General features: G+C 32.7%; 1 protein-coding gene across 1 annotated transcript in view; it reads right to left on the bottom strand.

Annotated features, from left to right (window-relative positions):
• LOC149426834 (uncharacterized) overlaps positions 1–25,189 on the bottom strand; it is a 67,647-nt gene that overhangs the window by 20,264 nt on the left and 22,194 nt on the right. Inside the window, exons 2-3 of the mRNA XM_089638726.1 lie at positions 9,865–10,115; positions 6,823–6,962 (exon numbers count right to left, since the gene is read on the bottom strand). Of these exons, the coding sequence (XP_089494852.1) occupies positions 6,823–6,962; positions 9,865–9,949 (225 nt within the window). The 5' untranslated portion in view covers positions 9,950–10,115. The remainder of the gene's footprint in view (positions 1–6,822; positions 6,963–9,864; positions 10,116–25,189) is intronic.

The following is a 25,189-nucleotide window of genomic DNA, read 5'->3' as shown; positions in this document are numbered from 1 at the left end:
AACAAGAAAAACTCAAAATCACAGTTATTATGCTATTATTGTTAATTTATAAAACCCGTTGAATATTATTCGTACCAACCACTGGATATATAATCGCAAGAAGTGTGGTACACACTGATTTGAAAGTAAACTGATGTCGCCAGATTAAATAAAACTTTACGATCCTGGACCACTTACGGGCTAACGAATAATAAAAAAAATGTGTGAATATAATAATATATTATCGGCCGTTGTTCCCGACTTTTAGATCGATCAATCTGAGGCTCCAATCAGCCAAGCTTTTTATTCAATAACGCTCAATTCGCCTGTTTCCAAACATCTTTATCGTTGATAATCTTAAGTGGCCCCGCCCACTTTTTATATACAATAAAATGACATCAAAGTAAAAACTTTCAATTTTAAATTAAAATTATGAGTTAATATTTTACTTATTAATAATACGGATAATTTGTTTTAAGCACCGTGATACATGAAGCTACTTTTTATATTTTTTAACAAACGCATGTAAATATATTAAAAATAAAGCATTAGCTTGACTTTTACTAATGCTACAAAGCGCGAAAATACATTAATACAAATTTGACGATTGATGTTTCTCCTCCGTGTGTACATGAAACTAAGAAACTTGAATAAAATAAAAAACAAAAAGTTGCAAAATTTCACGCAGAATGAGAAAATTAATATTATGGAGTATACTATAATATAGAGTTACAACATCATCCGGCATTCGAAGACATTTTTGACAATCGAAAACGGTTCAAGAAATCGTTGTCATTCAATGCTTGGCTGTCGCCGCCTGTGTAACTCGATATTATAGTGCATTACGTTCGTCCATTCGGCAATATCATTAATATCTTCATCTTCACTGTCCATATTAATTTGATAAAAATAATAATAAAATTGGCAATACGCAATACGAAAAAGAATGCGTGCACCAATTGACGTTGGACATTTCGCTGTCATTTCTCACTCTGTTGACACTTTTTATAACTAACCCTTTTACTGAGCCAGAGGCTAATTCAGCTCTTTGGTTCCTCTAGCTTGATAAGAAAGATAATCTTTAATAGCGTAATTGTGCATTTGAGGAATGTTGAGCCAAAATTTCGGTTCAACAGTTGATCAGTAGGATTGGGAACAACGGCCGTTAGCGAGTCCCTAGTCTTGTTGAGTCAACTACTCCGATCAGTCTGGAGCCATTGGAATTAACAGTCCCAATCGGGGTATGTTGTGAGGCTGAAGGAATAGGGAAGTGAATGATATGGGGAAGAGGATGGTTGGGAATTACCTGGATTTTCAGATCTGATCACCAAACACGTTTAACGTTATTTCAAGAAACTTTTCGATTCAGAACGGTCGCGGTTTGTTGGGAGTTTAATCGGAGTTTCATCGGATAAAAGACGAAAAAATCTAATCAGATATGTGAAAAATCTAATGCTGTTCTTTTCCATGTATGATGTATATATTTATTTTTCCCTAGATTTAAAATAATTTCATCACATCACTGCACCCGAGATTAGCGATCGGGCAACAATATACAATTCAGCGATTCTATAAAACATCTGTGACTAAAAATATATATTGAACGATGTAGGTTATAAAAAATGTTTTTAAATACGAAAATCACAATTTATGCAAGAAACTGTTTTTTTTTTTAAATATAAATTTATAATCTTGAGTAATTAACGTATTTTAATAATAACTGAAAACACCATATCTATCTATCTACCTATATATGCATTTGAATATGTGTGTGTTTTTATATACCTATATTATATAGACGTCACCTGTGAAAGATAAAACTTTTTTTTTTGAAAAAACAGCGCCATTTGTTGGATTTACAAGCAAAACGCGCTATTGTTTCTATATCTATACAGACAGACTGTGCCACAGCAAAGCAAGTCGGGGTAGAGCTATTTATAGCAAAAAATCTGTTGATTCTTGCAAAGTACTATTCCGTACAAATTTGGTAGGTGCTGTGCACTCAGGCAGCTAGTATATTTCCAAGGTTTGCAGGTCTACCGCTCCGTCGCTACTAGATGTTTTGTATGAACCTAAGAAATATGACGGAAGGTCCCATATGTGCTGATGGTCATAACGCACCTATTGGATTAAGGAGCTCTCGGGCAGTACAGAGTATAATTCGGACGGGTAGATTTTTAACACGGAATTTGAAAGTTTGGTAAAATTATAAAACAAGTTGCCCTATTTCCATATATTTTTTATTTGAGTTCAATGCACAAACGCACTTAGAGGCCGATGATTCTGAATCGTGGTATATCACCAGAGCGATACTACAGAGGGTATCTACGAATCTTTAACGTACTTCAAGCATACGAACCAGCCCACACGGAGAAAAATTACTGATATAAAATATTGCTTATTTAGTAAGAATCTCTTCTAATTATAAAAACGGTATTGCAAACCTTTAAAGAATAAATTCACAGGTTTCCTAAAAAACTTTCAGTAAAACACGAATGTGTTATCGCGACGTCGGAACACGTGTTTAAATAGGTAAATATTCTAATATTTTCGCATTTCGTCATTGTACATTATTAGGACAGGACAGATGCAGGCGCAAGAACACATAGGAAATGGCCTGTTATCCCGTTTTTAACTGGATATTAATAAATCAGAAAAACAAATTTTTCTCAGTGCACAACACACTTCTATACGGTTTTCTCTTCAGTGGTACCAATACCAACAGAGTGGAAATGGTAGATATTAAAATTAGCATTCTATGGACAAGTTATTCAAATCATCAATTTATTAGTTTTAACTTCTTATTCATTTGAGAGCGCTTAAATGAAGCATATTATTAACCGATGCGATCAATTCGTTGGGCTTCGTTGATTTTTAATACGGGTTCGATTGACGATATGTTTAGCTTTGGTGAACGCAGAACTGTGACAGCCAATTCATATAAATTTTGGATATTTGCAGAGATGACGAAACATGGAACAAACGTTATTTATGTTACTTAATGGTGCGTATGTAACTACGGTATGTAATGTGCACAAATAGACTCAACTATTTTTTTAACCAGACGTGTCTGTGAAACCAATCACACGACATAAAACAATGTTAAATAATGTGTTTGATAGCCGAGACTTCAAGGCTAGAATTACATGAATGCATTGATTAGTCTATGCATGAATATCATAAATACATAATACTTAAGAATAGATTTAATTACAAATTTGACACCGAATAGACCGATTAAACTTTCCAAGAGGACTTAAATATAGAATCTGAAAATAATATTTATGCAGGGTGTTCGGGGGTAAAGTGCACACACTTAGGGATGTGATTTTACCTGATGGTAGAAGTAAAACAGATAGATAACTTTTTTCGAAATTCCTTTGTTTTTCCCGTACAAAAAGATTTTTCCGTAGAAGAATATTATTTTATCCGTACAAACTATTCAACTTTTGTACCTGAAAAATACCTTAAAATATAGATTACGAAAAAACATTTTTTTTACTTATAATATCATGTAGAATCACCTCTCGAAGTTCGCAGACTTTACTTCCGAACACCCCACATATAAAATAGTGAATACTATATAGTAGTTAGCACAATCTTTAATAATAAACCTTATATAAGAATATAGGACCGAGGACATGGGTGGTTAAATTCTTGACTCGAGACCAAAAGGTTCAGATTCAAAAAGCGGCGTGGGTAAATTTATTTTCTTTTCAATTGAATATTCGTTTCTGATATAAATAAAATCGGATAGGTATATCTGAGGCAACAAAAAATCGGTTAGAAATTTGCATTCTCACCAAAAAAGATGATGCCCAAAAATAAAGCAAATAATTGAAGATAATACAGTCAAAAATGGAAATGTGAGATTAATAAAAATTACGGAATGTAATGGGGTGGTATTAGCTCAGTCGGTGCCTGTCCCGGTAAAACTAAAGGATCTGGGTTCGAGTCCCAGTTGCGACTGTTACCTCTTTTTTTTCGGTGTCTGTCTGTTTCATATTTTCTATGGCTTCCCGACCTTCCTCTTCACTTCTCCTTTCCCTTTGGACATTTGCATCTATTTTTGTGGCAAATACCACATAATCTCAAGAAAAACTAGTCTCAAGTTAAATTTAGGCCTTCGTCCAAACATCACTTGTCTAATTGCAGGCGTATCCTAATAAATAAATAAATTATCATCAACAAGGATCCCCGCCGATTTATCAAAAGCAATAGGTCCACCCATTACATGACATCTTTACGATAAATCAAACCCAATCAAGAAACGACATAAATCTATTAAAACATTTACTTTCATGGTCAAACAAAACTAAAAGAGAATCGCTGGTAGCTCTGTTTAAACTTCTCTCGTAAAATACGAATTCAACCGAAAAATAGAGGTTCTAATGGAGTTATGTGTACATGCATAGCCAGTCAGTAGTCAGGTTATGGTCGGTCAAACAGATTTGAGTTGGGGGCGGTATGGTTCCATGATAAATCAACACATCCAACGACATTCAACACACCTTTAAAAAGTGATATAAAGTCATTAGAAACGATGAAAAAAAATAAACCTAACCTAACCTACTTCACCCAGTTAATAAAGTTTTTGTTTCATCACTTTCCATTTGATGATTTATCCGGTCACCGGGCGGTATAATAGGGATCGGTTAGATCAATAACCTTTTTTGGGCTTAACCCCGCAAGCGTTTTAGGGCCAAATATGACCGTGCGTCCGTATTTTTATCTTTTTTTTCTGTCATGCAGAAATATGTATTATTGCGATGTTAAAAAGAGAAATAATATTTTTTTCTTAGTTTGACTCAAACATGAACTCAAAACTATAAAAAATAATGGATAAAATACAAAGAATAGCCATCCAGAGTGGAAGATACTACCAGTATCGCCCTGGTGTAAGACCACCATTCAGAATTGAAACGTTGCTCCAAATGGCTTTAGCCGTGTTTAGTGACTAGATCTGAATAGCCAGGTACTTCCCCACCTTCCTCTTTCCCTTCCCCACTTACCTTCAGCCTCACAACATCCCCCAATTGGGGATGCCATAGTCTCACTGGCTCCAGACGGGAGCAGTTGGGACTCTTGTGAGGTATATAACTATAAAAAAAAAAATAAAAAAAAATACTGAATAATTCATATTTCGCACCACTAACGCTTCGGTATTTCTTTCATAATTTCTATTATATAAACGAGATAAAAAGTGAAGTTACAGTTTTCTGACGAATTCCCTGAACAGAAGGAACGTGTTTTCGATATTTCGATTTCTCTCAATTTATTTCTACTTTTGGAGTAAAACATGAAGTGAAAATGTTGTAAGCGTTTTTGACAACATTCTTATAATTGATTAAAATATTATTTAAAGTAAGTAATGTTTATTTTAAATACATAAACCGGAAAGATAATTTTGTCTAGTTTCTAAAATAGTATTTTTAAGAGAATTTATAAAATAAATCATTGTAAAACAGGATAAAATTAAAAAATATAAATGTATTATTATTTTTTTATGAGTTCTATAATTTTGCGGGACCACCCTATGACACGTTGTATAATGTAATGTTTGTTTTTAACTTGGCACTGAAATTAATAATCTTTAAGTTTGTCATTGCGTAAACATCATCTCTGATTGCGATGCAGGGGGCAAGTAAGGTAGGTCTGTTTTTCTGGGAAATTTATTTACATAATATTCGAATCAACGTTTTATTGAATCAACACATAAAATGAAACCAGAAATTGAGAAATGACGGTCTTTTAAAACTGGATTGAGTGAATATATGACATGATTACCGTTACGGCATCCGTATGATCTAGAAACTCGTATGGAAGATCTTCTTCCATTTCTAGTGTCTAGCTTCAACACGTCAAGTTTTTTATGCGATACTGTACAAGGCCAGTTGAATTATGGCATCTCCATTTGGCGGGATATTGTAAGGTTGGAGGAAGTTGAGGACGGGATTTAAAAATGGAAGGTGAAAGTTGGGAAATACCTGATTATTTGATCAAGTCTGTAAACACCGAAAAGGTCACTTCATACAACTTTGATTCATCACGGTGACTTCTTCCCTAAACCGATCTGACTGACGCATCTCATTTGCCTATGCATGCGTTTACTATAAACTTAACATTTTACATCTAGTACCGTCTAGTTTTACAGTTAATTTCTTACGTTAAATTACAACGACAACCTTTTCTTAATGGCATTGAGGCACACTTAAACACATCTACTTACATTCGATTGATTCATTTCATTCATACGACTCACTTTATAATTAAAACCTTTCATTCATTTCATTCACTCGATTCATTTGATAATTTTGATCTATTTTCTATCCAGAAACCTTAAAAATGGCTTTAAAGAATTCAAAACATAACCAAACTTTTTTACTGAAAACTTGAACTTAAAAAAAAATGATATGTAAAAAACAAAACAATATGAACTTTTAAAGTTAACCTTTATTAAAAATGAAATCTGAAAATACGACAACAGTAATAAAAATATTCTTCATAACTAGAAAAATAAAACACCCCTCACAAAACATAGATTGTTGTAGAGGTACGTCTTAAAAAAAAAAATGTATTCACAAAATTATCTCACTATGTACTAAATGTGTGAATTATTAAAACGTGTTATCAATTATGTGTAAATTTTGGATATTAAAATAAATTTCTTTAAAAAAATGATTACTTTGATTCATTTCATTAATTTGAAACATTTGATTCCTTTGATACTTTTGATTCATTTGATTCACTTAATGCACTCAATACATTTGATTCACTTAATGCATCCAATTCATTTGATTCGTCCGATTACATTTTGATTCTTTGAAGATAAAATAAACTCACCTTGCATTCGTAAAGAGCGCTTTTCCAAGATGCCTTGTTGGAAGAGAAGTAGTAACAGCTATTCCCCAGTCTTATGAAGTCCGGTGGACAAACATAGTACATGGAACGATTTTGTTGATACTCGTTTCGAGCTGCAACCCCTAAAAAGATACAAAATTAATTACATTTACAAAATAAAATAAAGGACGCCAAACATTATACATGATACAAATGAAAAAGAATTGCGATGAACATCTTAAATCAATTTATTGTTGAATTCATACCTACTTCCCAAGTTATCAATAATAGCGTAAAAGTACAAGAAGATTAATTGATGGCGTAGAGCGTGGGTTAACATCACATTGCCATTTCAAGTAATTAAAAATGTTCTCAAAATAAAAAGCGTAGGATGCTACATTTATCTAATTGGTGAATTTTCCAATACGATGTTAGTCGTAAAAGTTGCAAAACTGAAATCCTTGTGCAGAAAACATGTTCTGATATTGGTGGCGGATCATTAACTCTTAAACCCTACCACTCTGGGAATGTAATTATTCCTACCACGGGGTACTGCAGTACCCCGCGCAAAAAAAATGAATAAAATAATAGTCTTTGATATTTTTTAATATATCATTTTTATTATGGCAAAGTAATAAGAAAAGACAATAAAATTTATTAATAAAAACTAATAAAAATTTTTGTCGTTACATGAAGGACAGATTTTGTATTGATGGTCAACACAAATATGGCGGCGACAAGTGTTACAGACAGATCGAGATTTTCTGTCCTTTTTGCGCGGACAAAAACAGCAGCGACCAGGTTTGAGATTATTAGGGACCGGCCTATGATCTTCACTATGAATATTCAAGACTGCACGTATAGTTTCTCTGATATCCCGGGGTAAACTTTGCTATTGTAATTTTGCTCTCATATGAGGCTTCATGAGTGCCATTGACAAACTCTTAAGAAATTCACGCCGCTTGGTTATTTTCTCTTCATCAATGTTAGTTAACAGCTTGAATAAGACCCAAGAGTTGACAATAACGGCATTTAGCAACCCGTAGAAGAGACACATGGGCCACCTTTCGATGTTCCTGGACGTCGAGTATTTCTTTCAAAGTTGGTCGAACACATCCACCCCGCATTTGGTTTTATTGTAGAAATGTATTATTTCTGAAAGGTACACTTCATAATCCTTTTCAGGGCTGTCATGCATGGTGGACAGCATGATTACAAGTTTCTTCTTGGCTGACTTCAGAGGACAATACGACAAAAGTGTGAGAGGTCCGTCGTAGGCAAACATTGATGTGCATCTCTCTCGATTTTTAGTGTCCAAGAAAACAGGAGGAATTTCTCGTTTATTCTTCTTTACAGTTCCAACTAATGTTATAACTTTTTCCAGTAACTTCTTGGCTGTGGGTATAGACGTGAACCAATTGTCACATGTCAGGTTTCTGTTAAGACGTTACCAGGTGGGTGCAACAAAATATTGCGGCGAGGCATTCTTGAGCGAGAAGGCTTAACATCAGTCCACTTTTGTCGATTATTATGACCTTTTCCATACATAACTAATGGAGACTCAACCAAGCGCCTACCGTCTTCATTTATACCAGCCCAGTCATTTTCAGGCACTAAATACTCTTCATCTCCTTCCACACTATCTTGATCACCGTCTTCACGAGGTGCGACTTCAGAATGGTCCCGGAAATCCTCGATAACACCGTCGGGCTCATCTTCTGAATCTTCTCCTAGGTTGAGCTCTTCGTCATCAGATACCAACAAAGCAGCTGCAATTTAACCCTCCCCCCCCCAAGACTTCGAATCTGGGATGCCATATTTGAAAACAATACAGACACTTCATTACACTGCATACACTGTCATTACATTCATAACACATGAATGAATCCATGTCCGAAGTCCATGAATGTCTCGTTATTGGGCGCAGGCCCTCCCTATCAACACTGTACTCCATAACCATTATCACAAAGTAAAGTAAATCATAAATAATGTGTAAACTTACCAGAGAGATGTCGAAAAATACCTTCAGTAATTCAAGTATAACTGGAAGGAATAACTAACAGTATTCCTACCACGGGGTACTGGGGTACCCCGGAACACCTGTGGACGCGGATGCACTTGCCGGGCGGTGACGGCTTCCTGACGTACTTACGCGCCAATTATCGAGAGTAGATTAGCTAGAGCGATTTTTGCAACAGTGCAATATTGTTAAAATTGTTGATATTTCAAACACCAGGGGGGTACTCCAGTACCCCAGGTAGGGTTTAAGAGTTAAAATTGATAAACGCTGTTTTGCAATAATTTATTTACCAACCCCAGACGTCATCAAACCAATCAAGAAGCGTTCGATGTGTCTCGGATATGTAGGCGTATAGACGCGATATGTGACCTTGGGGCCGCTCCTCGCCGATAGAGGTCAGGAGCGAACTATCTGGACCGGACCAGGAATTGATTCATTTTATTACTAATTCACCTTGGTAGGTACATTCAGAGTTAACTCTTAACCTCAAGAGATTTTTAAAAATTATTGTGTTTCATCATTTTGGTATCTTACGTATTTCTGCGCAAATACACAAGTTACCACTAATAATTGACTGAATAATTGGGATTTCTATAGTTTCAAAGCCCATATGACAGAAAAATGCATGGGGTCACACACTTGGTTACAGACGTTTTGTTTGGCATCTTAGCCTGTCCAGAGTTAAATACGTATTTATAAGAAATCTTGTATTTTTCGAGTACTTTACAAAAGCTATTTTTGAAGTTTTTTTTTGTTGTTTGTTTTTGGGGTGTTATGCCGTGTTGCGCTAACTTCTTCTTTAGCCGACGTTTCGGACATCGTTGCAGTGTCCATCATCAGGGCAGATCCGGTAGATCCGAAGATGTGAAAAAAAAACTTACCTATTTTTAAAGGTTTGAAATCATAAACACTGCTTTTTAATACCTTTGTGTTGGTACCTACGTATCATGGTTTAAATCAAATTACTGCTAGTATTATGTTTAATGCTTAAGATTTATATTACAGAGAATAAATGAACAACTTACCATTTATCGGCAAATATAAGAAAAATCCCAGGACGATTCCCAAAGCATTCCATATTCTGAATGAATTTCGGTTGAATGTCCCCATATTGAAGTTGTTTTTTAATAAGATAAATAATTTTACTCCCACGATAATGAAACGCTCATTTCTTAAACTTTTGTATAGTTTTGTGCATGCTCCCAGTCGAAGTTTTTTCTCGTTACATCGTGCTCTTCTTTGATCTCAGTAGAATGTTTACTTGACATCCGATTTTCTGTAACATAAAGATAAACAAAGTTAGATACACGCATTGCATCAAGTAACTATAAAATAATCCATCATCAAAGTCAACCGACCTAATTACTTCTTACACAAACGTAAATAATTTCATAAAATTTAAAATATCTTTTAAAAGATTCATTCGTGAGCACGGCAAGGAAATTATGACACATATCATTATGGAAGTGTGAAAAACTTGTTTATTTGTTAAAAATACATAACAATACAACTGTTTATTCTTAACATAATACAATTGTCATAATATTTCCATTCTTTGAAAGAGTACAAGTTGAATGTAAATATTTTAGATAGGAATCGTTGATTCTATTTTGTGGTTATACTCATTCTGGTCTACGACTAGATTTATGTACTTTGTAAACAAATGGCGTTCTAAGTTATTGTTGACAAAGCTTTAAGCGTTAACCTAACTACTTTAAGAAATAGGAACGGACGTGTACGATCGTTTCGCACTAACGTTAATATGCAAGTCGAGTGGCAGAGTACTTCAATAAACCACGAATCTGCAACTCGCTGCAAAAGATTAAGATACATGGTGCTAGGATTATTCCGACCATGACTTTTCCGACTGCTAATATTGCGCACAGACAATTCTTCGCACGAAGATTCCGCACAAAAATCCAATGACAGATTATTCCGAACACATATGTTTGCGCTCATTGAAAACAATGAACCATGTTTTTCACAAAATTCAGTATATTATTTTAAGGTTAATATATAGGTAGGTATGTTTAAATTTTAGTCAATTTAAAACATTTTGACTAAGTTTTAATAATAATTACTAAATAAATTTGTTTTTATTTATTATTTACATACATTTGTTAACATGTAATTGTTGGGTTATATAATATAATGTGTATTTGTTGGGTTAGCTGGAAGAAATAGGATTTAACCTATAAGCTATACCCTTTGTACTCTTTTTGTGTAATAAATATTTTTTTAAATTTGATTTTGAATTTGAAATAACTGATTTTTCTCCATGTTAAGTCTAAGCCAAAGGTCACTTACAAGTCAACATCCCAATTTTAATATAAATATGTGAAATCCACTTTTTTGTTGTTGTAAATAATCTGTTTTCGGAGTTTTTAATGTGCGAAATAATCCGTGGCCAATATTCGTGGTCGGAATAATCATGCGTCATGAGTCATTATTATTCTTGACTGCTTGGTTTCTTTTTCAGTTCGTGTTCGGGAACCTAATGGAAAATGCATGTAAAGGCGGACTACATTTCAAATAACCTGGGTGCGAAAAACATTCGCAAGTCAGCGGCGTTTTTCATAAATTATTTAAGTCTGTACGGTATAAATACAACTCAGGTTGACTGGTCGAGTCTCCATTTTGCATACTTAAAATCAACAACCGATTCGCAATGAATCGTTTGTTTTTCCGTTTATAAATTTTATATTATTCACCGCTGCATTTCAATAAAAAAAATCGTCTAGTCGTTAATCGCTAATATTATACTATGCTATTGCCTATGTAATTCCTTGATTAACAGACTACTCACAATTCGTTGATTAATAGACTACTCACGATTCCTTGATTAACAGACTACTTACAATTCCTTGATTAACAGACTACTTACAATTCCTTGATTAACAGACTACTCACAATTCCTTGATTAACAGACTACTCACAATTACTCGATTAGCACATTACTTAAAATTACTTGTTTGGTTAATTTTGTGTTGGATTTATAGATTATTAATAACATTATAAATACTACATACACATTATATTTATGCACGGAGAAAATTGATTATTGCTAATTTATTAAAAAATATAATTTATTGGTAATCCGGTTAAGAACGGGATTGCAGGCCGTCTCCCGATAAACTTTAATAAATTTCTAATATATCGGAACACGTTTTCATGCACCTATATTTTCTTTGATAATATATAATTACGAAATGTGTAAATATAAGGATCCGTTCCGACATCGTTATAATACATTTGTATTTTACAAAAAAAGTTTATTAGGAAACCTATCAATTCATTCGTTAAGGGCCTGAAATCCCATTTTAACTGTATAACTAAAAATTTCAAGTGTTTCTTAATAAATTTGCAATACTCATTTTTCTTCGGGTGTAAATGTTAAAAAATTGCATTGTCTAAGTCTAACATATTGTATCTACCATTATTTTACGTCCTACGCAATACAGTTTTTGCCTTACAAGGGCACGTAGATGCCTTTATAATATTGTACCTTTATTATGAAAGACAATGCGAATTTCTTAGATATAACTATATGTATAACCTTTGAAGATTGTAGTACAATTATTAATGAAGGGAAAAAGTCCGCATGGTTCCATCCATGCAAAATATTAAATAAAATATTGTAAATTATTCACGTTATTATCATAATACTAGAGCACACCCGTTAAAAGAAGCTGTAAGTATTGCTTCAGGATCATTGTCTTTCAAAAACAATTATTTATAGTCGTTTGTTGACAAATTACAGAGACGTCAGAAATTTACATGAAAACGTTAGTAAACATGTGAAAAATATCTATAAAAAATTAAACCAAAGAAATACGCATTTAAAATTTGGAATTATTATTACTAAAGTAATTTGTTGCCAACTTTATCGCTTGGTTACCACACTCAGTTTTAATTTTACACATTATTCAGGAATCACTTTCCGACAATCGAAATTAGCACGTTTAATCATAACAAAGAAGGAATAAGTAAGATTAAATTATTTGTCAAGTGTTTTTTTTAATAAAACAATAGTAGGTATTTATGAAGGAAAAAGTGAAAGTGATAAGTTTATTTTATAATAATAATTTATTAATAAAGAAGTGCAAACATTAAAATGTTAAGAATAACTTGAGAATATTTGAAGGGCCGTTTCCTAATAAACTTTTAGCACATTCGCAATACATCGGAACACGTATGCACCATGCACCTGCGTTTGTCCTGATAATATACCATGACGAAATGCGAAAATATTAACACATTCGTGTTTTACTGAAAGTTTTTTTAGGACACCTGTCAATTCATCCGTTAAAGGCCTCTAATCCAGTTTTTAACCTATTACGAATAATTTGAAGAGATTATTAAAAAAATAGCAATTTTTTATATCCATAGGTTTTCTCCCTGCACCATTATAACAAGCGGAAAATTTCTGAGGACTTAGCGGACAGATGTTTGAACCCGCCATGCCTGGGTGGGAATCCGATGCTGTGTACCACTCTACCAATGAACAAATATAAATAATGCATCAAAGAATGAACGACATTTTTCTGGAATTTTTATATTCTTTTAAAGTAATTTATAAAAAAAGGAAATGATTTCTTGCAGAACACAATGGTTAATATATTAATTTAATATTTTAGATTAATTACGTAGTTAGAAGAAAATATCTTCACGGGTCAATTATATTATTTATCAATTATTGTGGTATTGGACCAACATCACGAATTAAATTATTCAAATTCATAAGAAAATGGGTCGGTTATTTTTATTTGTAGGTCAGTAGGTACTTTATGATTGATGTCTCGAACACAATAGAAGAGACAAACTCAGCGGGATGATCTTTATGCTGATGAAGCAATGGTACTTTTCTCATACGCTCATCTGTGTCGTGAGTGATGTACCACTAGCCATTAAATTTTGCTATTGACCGCAACAAACTTCTAGAATATTTTTTATTCGAGCGGCTTATTCATTTTGACGTTGCAAAAATATTTGGAAACTATTTTTCTGAATCATTGTGAATATTATTATACTAGATATAATTGCATGATATAAATAGTAGATGTGTTTAACAGCGAGGAATTTAGTTACAAGAAGGCTATAATAACTCACCGCATACATAAATAATGTAATCAATTTTTATTGTAACAACTTTTATTTTAACTTTTGGAGGTTATACCCATAAGAACAAGACAAAGATAAATAAAAAAAACGAACGGTCTCAACTAGGAATCGAACCCAGGATCTCTAATCACTCGTTCATTGGGACTTCATTTTTGTCGATCTCATATTTAAAATTATACAGTTATTTAAAGAAAGGCTATTTAAAGAATATCTCCTACTACCACCATAGTAAGCCGAAAATGTTGCTTGTGTTGTTATGAAGGACTTGGAGAGCCGATGAATTGAACACACCACGCCTGGGTGAGATCCAAACGTGATGCCAACGTAGCCACTGACCGGCTCAACTAATTTTTCCCATCTTATTGGCTGCTATCTTTTTGAATGATTGCAAAGTTCTAAAGAATTTGATTGTAATCTACATAGTGTCTCGGATAAACAAATACGTTTTTTAAAATTTTTATATGTATTATCTTCTTCTTCAGTGCTATATTGATGTTATATTTTATTATTATTTTGCACGTGTTCTATTTCATAATTTATTTATCAATTTTTACTTCTTTAATAATGTTTTACTAAATTATTATGTATTTCGCATGTTTGTAAAAGCCCGTATGTGCGTTTATTATAAATAAATATTTATTACTTTTTAATCGTTCGTGCGAAGGTTACTTGGTTGACGTAGTTTCTTAAAAAAAATATTCCATGAGAACAGAACAATGAAAAAAGAACCCGATGAAATATTAGATCAAAGTTGGTGAACGTAATAATACAGGGTTTTCCAATAAGAGGTGTTATTTTGATATTCAATCGTAAAATAGCAATGGTTTCGTTGCTTTTGTGGCACGTAGCACCGTCTTGTTGAACGTAAACGTTTTTCAGATCAATATCATCCAATTCCGGCTATAAAAAATCATTAATCATCTCTCGATAGCGATCCATTCACCGTAACTGTTGCTCCAGCCTCATTTTCGAAAAAGTAAGGTCCAATGACTCCGCCAGACCATAAACCGCACCAAACAGTCACACGTCGAAGATAGAGAGGCTTTTCAACAATAACTCTTGGGTTTTCCGAGCCCCAGATGCGACAATTTTGCTTGTTGACGAAGCCGCCGAGGTGGAAATGGGCTTCATCACTCAAGATGATTTGCATTTGATTCACTCAAGTGAATTTTAATAATTTCGTATCGTTCCATTTTTATTGATGGCGTAGTTTCTACTAGTCAAATGTCAAAAAATAACAGCTTTAAAAGTAACATCTACCGAAATAGCGGGCTATTTAAAATAACACCTCTTATTGGAAAATCCTGTATTATAGAAAAGGATGTATACTACACGTAAATTAGCGTAACACATGTACGTCTAGCGTAGATATTGCATAAGAAGCTTAGTAGGTCCAAACAACTATAATAATTTATAACAGATGTGATTTGAGATTTTCACGCACAAAAGTATTATCTTGGTTTATTTTTGGGTTATTGTGCTGTGTTGCGCTTCCGCCTAGCCTTAGCCAACGTTTCGAACAGCCTTACAGTTTCCATCATCAGGGCAGATGAGTATATTGTGGTGAGGTGTGTGTTTATGATTGTAAAAGCGTGTTGCAAGCTTTAATCCTTCAGTATAATAATTTAGTTTTAGTGTGACCGTCAAGTACCCGATACCTGTTAAGCTCGCCTAGCCTTAGCCAACGTTTCGAACAGCCTTACAGTTTCCATCATCAGGGCAGATGAGTATATTGTGGTGAGGTGTGTGTTTATGATTGTAAAAGCGTGTTGCAAGCTTTAATCCTTCAGTATAATAATTTAGTTTTAGTGTGACCGTCAAGTACCCGATACCTGTTAAGCTCGCCCCTGTTTTCTCTATACATATAAATATTTTTTGTGGATTTCCATTGGCACCGTAATTAGGCATGCTCGATGCGTTTTGGGTCTTCCCAGGACTTAAAGCGCAAATCCAAAGCAATGGCCGGTTTCAATTAAGTGCTCGGCAATTGCCGATTTGTCAGAATGGCTGAGTTTGCACGCTCAAAAATGTTCAGAGATCCTTTCAGATCCCAGTGCCAGAATAACAGAAGAGTATGTATGAGACAATATGGAAAAAGCTCGTACAAAAAACCACTGGTACACGGGCACGACACAAGATTTACAGAAGGAAACGGGCTAAAAACTCCTCGAATTTTAAATAAGTATGGTGGCCGTACTCTTGAATACTTGGTACCTGTGATCTTCAACAAACTAAATAAAAACTTACAAATTGTGAATAATGAGAGACCCTGCCCTAAAATCATAAAGCTGTGGTTAACAAATGATCAATCCATGTACCTTTGAACACCAATTTAAATTCCCAAACTCTTTGTTTTTAGTGAGGTGCATTAGATATATTATGTATTTACAATTACTCGTTAGAAATATATTTTGCGAATGTCTGCAATAAAATAAAATCTGTGAAATGTACCTACTTAGAAATAAGACTTACTCATGTACACATAATCATACAATGCTGTAGACATAGACTTAAGATATTTTGATTCGGTGGATCCTGCAGACAAGCTGCATGTGACAGCTTTGTTGGTCTACCTATTTTGTTAAATAAAAAATAAAATAAAAATTTAAAAATAAAATAAAAATACGGTTATGAATATGGAGGGACCATGGAGTGTGTCCCAAGAAAGAGTAGTGTGGCAGGCTATCCTCTCTGCCTACGCCTACGGGAAAACGGCGTGATGGTTAATTAATTAGTTAGCAAGGGTTATTAACCCGGGAATGTTTTTCTTTCTTTTTAAAAAGGTGCGGAAATAGAGTGATGGTTAATTAGTCAATTATCATGTACACGAGTTTGTTCTGCTCCGAAAAGTGTCAAAACAAATAAATTGTCGTTATATTTAAACAGAGTGTGGCGCCGTTTTCACATTTCTGGCACATCGCACATCTTTTTTTGCATCGGCGAATAATGTTTTTTATTTTAGTTTGTGGGTGTCGGGTGTGTGTGAGTTTAAAACGCAAGCGAAAATAGCTGCAGATCACTTTGTTATCGACAGAGCGAATTGTCAAAATGCATGTATTTTCAATAACTGAATAAAAAATGCATGTAAATAGACATAGTCTATTGAGAATACGGAAATGCTACGTACATATAAAAAATGCAAATATGTTTATTTATCTCATGATATCACCATATTAAAACGACCCATTTGTTATACATGGCAAACAAAATATAAGGGAAATATTTTTTTGAAATTTATGAATGATATTATTTTTAATTTGACATTGAAATTGATGATTTTAGCAAGCAAACGTTATTTTAACGAAATCGTAAACTTACATATTTTTTTGATTGATTTCAACAATAATATTATAGTTGGAAAAATCCATATAGAAAAAATATTTTCATTTGTTTATTTGAAGGAGATACTTTGTGTTGTGGCATTATAATTTAAAATAAATTAGTAAACCTAGTCTTAGACCTGGTAGTAAACCTAGACCACCTGTATAGAAAAGTGCAGAAACAATAAAAAAGCTCGTTCATAAACATAAAGCCAGCTCTAACCGTAAAACATCCACTATGATGAAAATTCGTAAAAAAAATTAAATGATATAAATTTGGTGTTTACTAAGTTATTGTCATATTTAAAATTACTTTACTCGTTTTAACCAGTGATTCCTGACATTATTTGGAGTAAAAAATATAAATGAAAAATTTGGAATCCTGCGACATTTTTTATGTTTTTTTTGTTAGGATCAAGGTGAGACGTTGGTCAATTGCTAGGCTAAGTGACCTGTGACATGGGGCAGATATTTTTTTTGCTTAGGTTTGATAAAAAAAATTTCAATGGTTTCCAAAATTGAACTTACATTTTTTAATACAAATAATAACAGGAATCACTGGTTAAAGCAAGTTAAGTACGTACCCTAACATCCTGTATATCATTGATATTATTAGGTGTAATATTTAGTAGGTGTCTTGATTTACGGAATATTCCCGCGTTTATCAGATTTCCACCGTGATTGTCTAGTACACAGAAAAAAAGAGTACCTATTGCTAATTTATTAAAAAATATCTTCAAATTATTGGTAATCCGGTTAGAAACTGGATTGCAGGCAGTTTCCTGATAAACTTATGGTAAATTATAGACAATATGATATGACAAAATGACGTTCCGACATCCTAATGATACATTCATATTTTACTGAAAGTTTATTAGGAAACTTATCAATTCATTCGCTAAAGGCCTGCAATCCCGTTTCTAACCGGATTTCGAATAATTTGAAGACATTCATAAAAAAAGTATCAGTATTTTAATCCGTAAGTTTACTATTTCGAATAATTTGAAGACATTCATAAAAAAAATATCAGTATTTTAATCCGTAAGTTTACTCTGTGTGGTGTTGTTGTATGTTGAGATGTCTATTTCACTTTAGAAAAAAATATATCCTTTCTATACAAGGTGTCCAGGGGTAAAGTGCACTAACTTCGGGAGGTGATTCTACACGATAATATAAGTAAAAAAGGAGAACATGTTTTTTTTTTAATTTTAACGTTTTAAGGTAGTTTTAGGTATAAAGTTGAATTTATCGTATGGAAAAATACATATTCTTTTATGGACAAATATTTTTTCATGGAAAAAACGAACGAATTTCGAAAAAGTTATTTATTTGATTTGTATTTCTACTATTATGTAGAATCAGCTATCGAAGTTTGTCCACTTTACCCCCGGATACCTTTATAGTGTCGGATATCAATATATTATAATATTGTGTATTTTTAAATTTATATATTATAATAATAAATGTTTATTCCGGTATGTGGGGGGGAGGTTAGTGCAGTCCCACATTACGCATTATTATATTTCCGAATCCTGACAGTTGGCCACGTTGCCAAGTAGGTTATATTAAAATATGACTGTTCAAACGCCAATAAAAATGTACCATTTATAAAAAAAATCCGGTTTTGAAAATATGTTTAAAATTATTTAAAAAATGTGAATAGTATTAAAGGCCAGATAAATGCAGTGGCGGAATGCTCACAGTACCAGTTCCCAGGCTTATCTTCTGGGTGTCCGATGCTAATGAAATGTTTAAGTGGTCAGGTGACGTTATTATGCACGTTCAACTTCTTCAGCAGATAAGCGAAATGGAAACCATGAAAAATAAAGAAACGTCGGAGTCGGAATAATAAATTAATTACTGGGATCTTAGCCAAACCATTAAACCATTTCATTGCTTTTAGTAAATACCGCAGCAAATTACTCGTACTAAATATCGTTATGTAATTTTGAAGATTTTCAATTATTGCTGCATTCATTTTGTTTTAAAACTCCATTTTAAAACAGTAATAAATATGACGATGTTCTGTTTTTAACCTTTCCTTTCCTATGCTGTCAACTGAGTTGGCGTTGTCTCTGTTTTAAATTCGAGGTATTGATTCGTGTTGCGGTTCCTTCTCTTTTAACCTAATGATGGACGTTGCAATTCTTCCTGAATCTTTAGATCATGATAATTTTAACCTAACGATAGACATTTCTGAATCTTTAGATCATGATAATCTCTACACATGAGATGGAGAATTTCATTCAAGCCACCTTGCAAGATTCAAATCTTGCGATCATACATAAAGATAGTTGCCAATAAAAATGTGCGGTGAAAAACGAAAATCTGAAACAGAAAAATCAGAAAAAGATACGGTCACAACTAGACAATGAATCATCTAGAAAACGGACATCTAGAAAACTGAAGACAATGTTGGTAGTTCTTATTCGAAGTATGATACCCATTAGCTCAGTGGTAGAGCGGTGCCCCGGCAAGGTAAGGGTCCTGGGTTCGAGTCCTAGATGTGACCGTATCCTTTTCTGATTTTTCTTTTTCAGATTTTCGTTTGAAATCGCTAATATTCTCTTCAATAATTAATTATTATTAACCTAATGATAGACGTTGCAATTCTTTCTGAATCTTTAGATCATGATAATACTTACGAAGTCATAAATCACGTCATTTTATGTTTTCATAATATCAGTTCCAAAGCTATTTTAATAGATACAGTAGGATAAAACAACAATTTAATTTAACAGCAAAGTTCTCGATAACCTTTCCCTGATAAATATTCCGATCTGTTTTGCTGAACCAAAGAACTTATTACCCACGTAAAATAAATCTACCTTATCAAAGTACCTTGTTGACTCTGCTATAAGTTGATTTATGTTACGATCAACATCACAACATCCAGACGTGGCTTTTACAAAACGAAAAAATCATAAGTATATTATATAGAGGGCTGCAATAATTTTAATTGGTTTCAATAGCAACACCAAGATGGTTCAAACGTAAAAGAAAGTAACTTTAATATAAGCTTCGGTTATAGTGTACATATTCCACATTTTTACAGCATTTAGAAATTAGTGGTGGATACTTTCTTTAGATTAATTTAGTTAGATTAAATTAAGTTAATATAATTTTTTTAATGCTTTGTAAGCATACATTTATATAATAAAAATGGAAAACACGTCTCCTTGAATTATACATAATATATCAAAGAGGCCCTATATTTAAAAAAAATAGGTTCCAGCGAACTGTAAAATTCTGAAGTACATTATTTATTCTATGGGAGTGGTATCTAATACAAGGTGACCGGATAACTCATCAAAATGACAAAGCAACGAAAAGTGATATGAAGCCATGAACAGTGATGAAACAATAACTAGTTTAAATAGGTTAATTTATTTTTATTTTTAATGACTTTATATCACTTTTTAAAGGTGTGTTGAATTGTCATCGCGTTGTGTTAACATATAACATAACCTCATATTTGTTAGTAGAATATGTGGTGTAATAAATTATTTGTACCAAAATCAGCATTACTCGCATTTTTGGTCGATTATATCACATAAAAAAATAATATATGTATATATATTGTCAAAACTGTAACTATGAATTAGGAAAAAAACAGGAGTTTTAGAGAAGTGTCAAAAGTTTAACCCTTAAATTAAAATGAATGTTTCAGATTTATTCCATAACGCCACGGAATACGAATACCGATTTAATACCGCGTTGCGTAGCATCCAAAATGTAGTCATATTTAATTGCAATGATAAATTAACCATTAGTAAAATGTCACGTGCTGCTAATGGTAATCTTTATAAATCTGCAACCAGGTGATGGTGATTCTCTTTTATGGTATCTCGTCTATAAATTTGGATTTTGATTACGAAAAAGAAAGCTTGCAGCCTCAATAGTTCAGGTTTGAATAATTGCCAATTATTATTTGTGTATTTAAGGCGAAGCTTAATGCCAAATCACTATTTTGATTAATCTTTATAACGAATTGGTGTACATTATAAAAACCAAAAAATGTGCTTTAGTTAAATTGAAGGTTTTCCTATCGCTTCCCTTGAGTAGAATACAAATAAAAAAATAAATTACTCAATAAAAAATATAAATGCAAACTACTACAAAAAATATTAGATATTAAAGGAAACAACTTTTAAAAAATATAGTTTTATAGGTAAGATTATCTGTGACAGTTTCACTTAATTAACTTTTTTTGCTTTCTTTTAAAATTATTTACAAAATAAGTAAAAACCAGTTTTTTGCTTGAAATCTAACGTTTCAAGACTCCGTTTATCAAGAGATTTTAATTCCTATTACCTACGATAAAAGGTATACCAAGAGTATACACATTTTTTGGCTTGTAGCTTCCTCTTAATATCAAAACATTTATTTAGTTGTTGGTTTACATTTTTTAGTTACCTCATTACTTGGCAGTTTAGTAGATAGTAAAAACATTATTTTCACGCTAAGGAAAAAATTATTTTATCTTTCGTTGCATAGGTTAGATTAGGTTACATTGATTGCATTTAGTTTATTCTCTTGCACAGGTATTATAATAAATCAGACTACTAAAAATGCACATTTTATATTAGTGCAAATGTAAATGTGGTTTGCAGCCATAAACGCAATGTGAATTATAATTATTTATTGCATCGTCAATCAAATACACCATTTTGCTTATTCTCTTTTATAAGTACAAAAAATATTTCGAAGTGAAAACAATTGAATTAGGACTAAAAATAAATATCTCAAATACCACTTAATACAATCATAAATACTTTTTGAAAAAAATTGTTAACACTGAACAGGCACTTAATCATGGACGCAACCTTTTACAAACCTTTCGATAACCTTCAAGTAACTTCGTGTTAACCATTTTCCAATAAATAGGTAAATTTCACACCTTTTGTTGCTAGACTTAAAGCTTCTATTCATAATTTAATATTTACGATATTTCCAACTACAAAGGAAAAATGTCAACCCCCTGACCCTAGAACACACTAAGCTACAACATCTTTTTCATTATCATTGGTAGATACATTGGTAGATACATTGGTAGATACATTAGTAGATACATTGGTAGATGTCACCCTGGTGAAAGACCATATGGTACTAGATGCCATAGTCCCTCTGGCTCCGGACAATTGTGAGTTGTGAGGTCGGGTCTTGTGCGGTATTCACAAAAAAATTAGGTTGTGTTAACAAGTTAAAACGTATCACGTTTTATTTAATTGACTATTAATAAAAAAGATTGTTTAATATGATCAATGTCGATATGTTATGAAATTAAACATGTCAGTGGGTGTTGCTACTGTTTTCTAGTATAAATGATGTTTACTGAATGTTTTCAGAATCAAAACCGATTAGTTAAAAGCATTAACCCTTCTCCATCCAAACTCAATTATTTTATGGATTTAAAACATTTTTATGTTTGATTACGAGTATGTAGCAGTTTTAAATAAAAAATGATTTATGATATTTTATACACCTACACATTTTATTATCTATCGATAATTTTTTTTTGCGATTACATTTTATAGTACACTAGGTATACCCAGCTTTGAACGACTTACTGCAAATTTTTTTTCCAATTGAATAACGGAGTATTTTCACTAACTATGAATATCAAAATCTGATTCTGACTACCGCGTTAAAGATGTGTAATTTTAGTATTTTCATTCATAATAATTGATTTTAAAAACGATCTAAAATCGCACAGAATGAAATAAAAAAATTTAGAATAAAACGATTTAAACTGACCATAATGTCATTATGACGTAGAAAACGCTTGTGGCTGGTAAGACGGCTGTCCCTGACGTTGGCCGGTGTTCATTAATATAGCGTTGTTAACGCCAACAACGCTATATTAATGAACACAAATGAACACGTCGTTTTGGCGGCAATAATGAAAAAAAAAATCATAAAAATAAAATGAAAATACCTCCATCATCGTAATTTTTGACTTAATTATTTTCAACAATAAAAAAACAGTGCTAGTACCTTATTAGCCTATTTTGGAAAGAATTTAAGTGCACTCAAAATTTCACAAATTGACATGTATACTAATGTCAAGATGTCAAAGATCACGGAGAGTTTTAGAGGCTTTCTAAATCCGTATCATGCATAAGATTAAAATTTTCTGAAGTATAGTTAAATTAATAATAGTTAATAAATTTAAAAAATAAAGATGGTCTTAGGAAGATAAACAATATCCGCAAAAAAAATACAAATTGAATAGAGTTACATAGTTGATCACATGCTTTTTAAATGTATTGGTCGACGATTATCTTTCGGTAGAGATAGTTGTTATTTGTGTGATTTTTTGCATGCATACGGCAGAGACAATGTAACTAAAAAACGGTGATGTCAAGAAAGGTTAAGAATGTTAAACGCATATATACAGTACTCACTTAGTGACAAAAAACTCAGAGTTTGTGTGGTTTATTTCTATACCGGTTGGGAAAGGGTTAATAGCGAGAAGCTAGTAGCTATTATAAGTTTGTTATGTATTCGGTGTACGTTTCAAAAGTTTTACATGGCCGATTAACGAGTTTGCTATTGCAAATGTCAATTAGCGAATGACCTAAATAAAATTGAGTACACTCAGTCTAATACCGACTCTATTTTATGATGCCAGATCTGATATGAGATATGAGCCATATATTTTAATTCCTCTAGATCTAGAATAATAATAATCATAGGGTAATTAGACTTAACTCTGCGCCGGCTATGGATAAATTCACTTTTGACTAGTTCAGGGAACCGACCAACAAGATCAAATGTTTGGTTATAGCTACAAGAGATCTTGAAAGGAATTCAATTCCATGAATCTGCACAAATTTTGCGCAATTAAAATAGTTAGCAGTTTCCAATTTCAGTAGCATTTTAAAATTAAGTAGGTACACAGGTAGGTACTTGTAATTTTCATTAAAATAAGGTAGACTGTTATCTGAAATCTTCAGAACTGAGAGCTTTTAATTTTCATAAAGCCAAGCTCATCATGTCCAGCTTTCTATGCATATAATTTGTAGGTTAACGCAATGATTTTGTCCCTTCCATAATGAGCTATAGAGTTTTGAACTATAAATTTAAGTATCAAAAATAAGACATGGCACTAAATTGGCTATTTTATATTTTTCAATAATTCCATTAAATAAATTCGTTCGACGTTATTATAACCATTTTTCCAAGATTTTGTCAAAATCTTGGAAATTTTAAAAATCTGTAATTAAGTTTTGAATGTATAGCATATTATAAAATTGTAAAAAAAAATCTCAATAAAACACTGCCTGTAAAATGTGTAAACATTACGCTTACAACAATTAATTGTCTGTAAGTTTAGTGGTTCGTTGAATTTGCCCGGAGCAACGACGTGGTTACTTTATCCAAGCGGCAGGTCTCCGAGCTTGCATGAAAAAAGGTCAGAAATTGAAGTGATGAAAATATTCAGTTTAATTACAATGTTCACGAAAGGAATGTGCACTTTAGTAATTGCACCTCGCCTGCATTTTAAAGATAAGTTCTTTAGAGTCGACAGAAAATGAATCGTCTCATCAATTTATAATACTAATATAATCTGTAAAAAATATGTACATAGCATTCGTAATAACATTGAAAAGTATTAATATTTGCCGTGCATATAATTTGACAGGCTTCTTATGAGCAAATTGGTCGATTAGATCATAAGATTCAGACCAAAAAAGTTTTCGTTTTTAAATACATATATCTATTTGAATTTCACCTTTGTTGTCGGTAATGAATGAATCCACAAAAATTAACCAACTTCCCGGTATCCGCTCGAACTGAAACTGACTGGTTGTCGATGACAATGCATTCTATCAACTTTTGGTGGCAATCACGAACACATACGCGGTCATATAAACATTTCTCTGAAATCGGATGATAGCAGTTA

Source organism: Hesperophylax consimilis, chromosome 1 (assembly GCF_061612785.1).
Source record: "Hesperophylax consimilis isolate HC1 chromosome 1, BYU_Hcon_1.0, whole genome shotgun sequence".
Taxonomy (NCBI): Eukaryota; Metazoa; Arthropoda; class Insecta; order Trichoptera; family Limnephilidae; genus Hesperophylax; species Hesperophylax consimilis.
The sequence above is the reverse complement of the archived record's forward strand: the minus strand, read 5'-3'. Positions and strand labels throughout refer to the sequence as shown.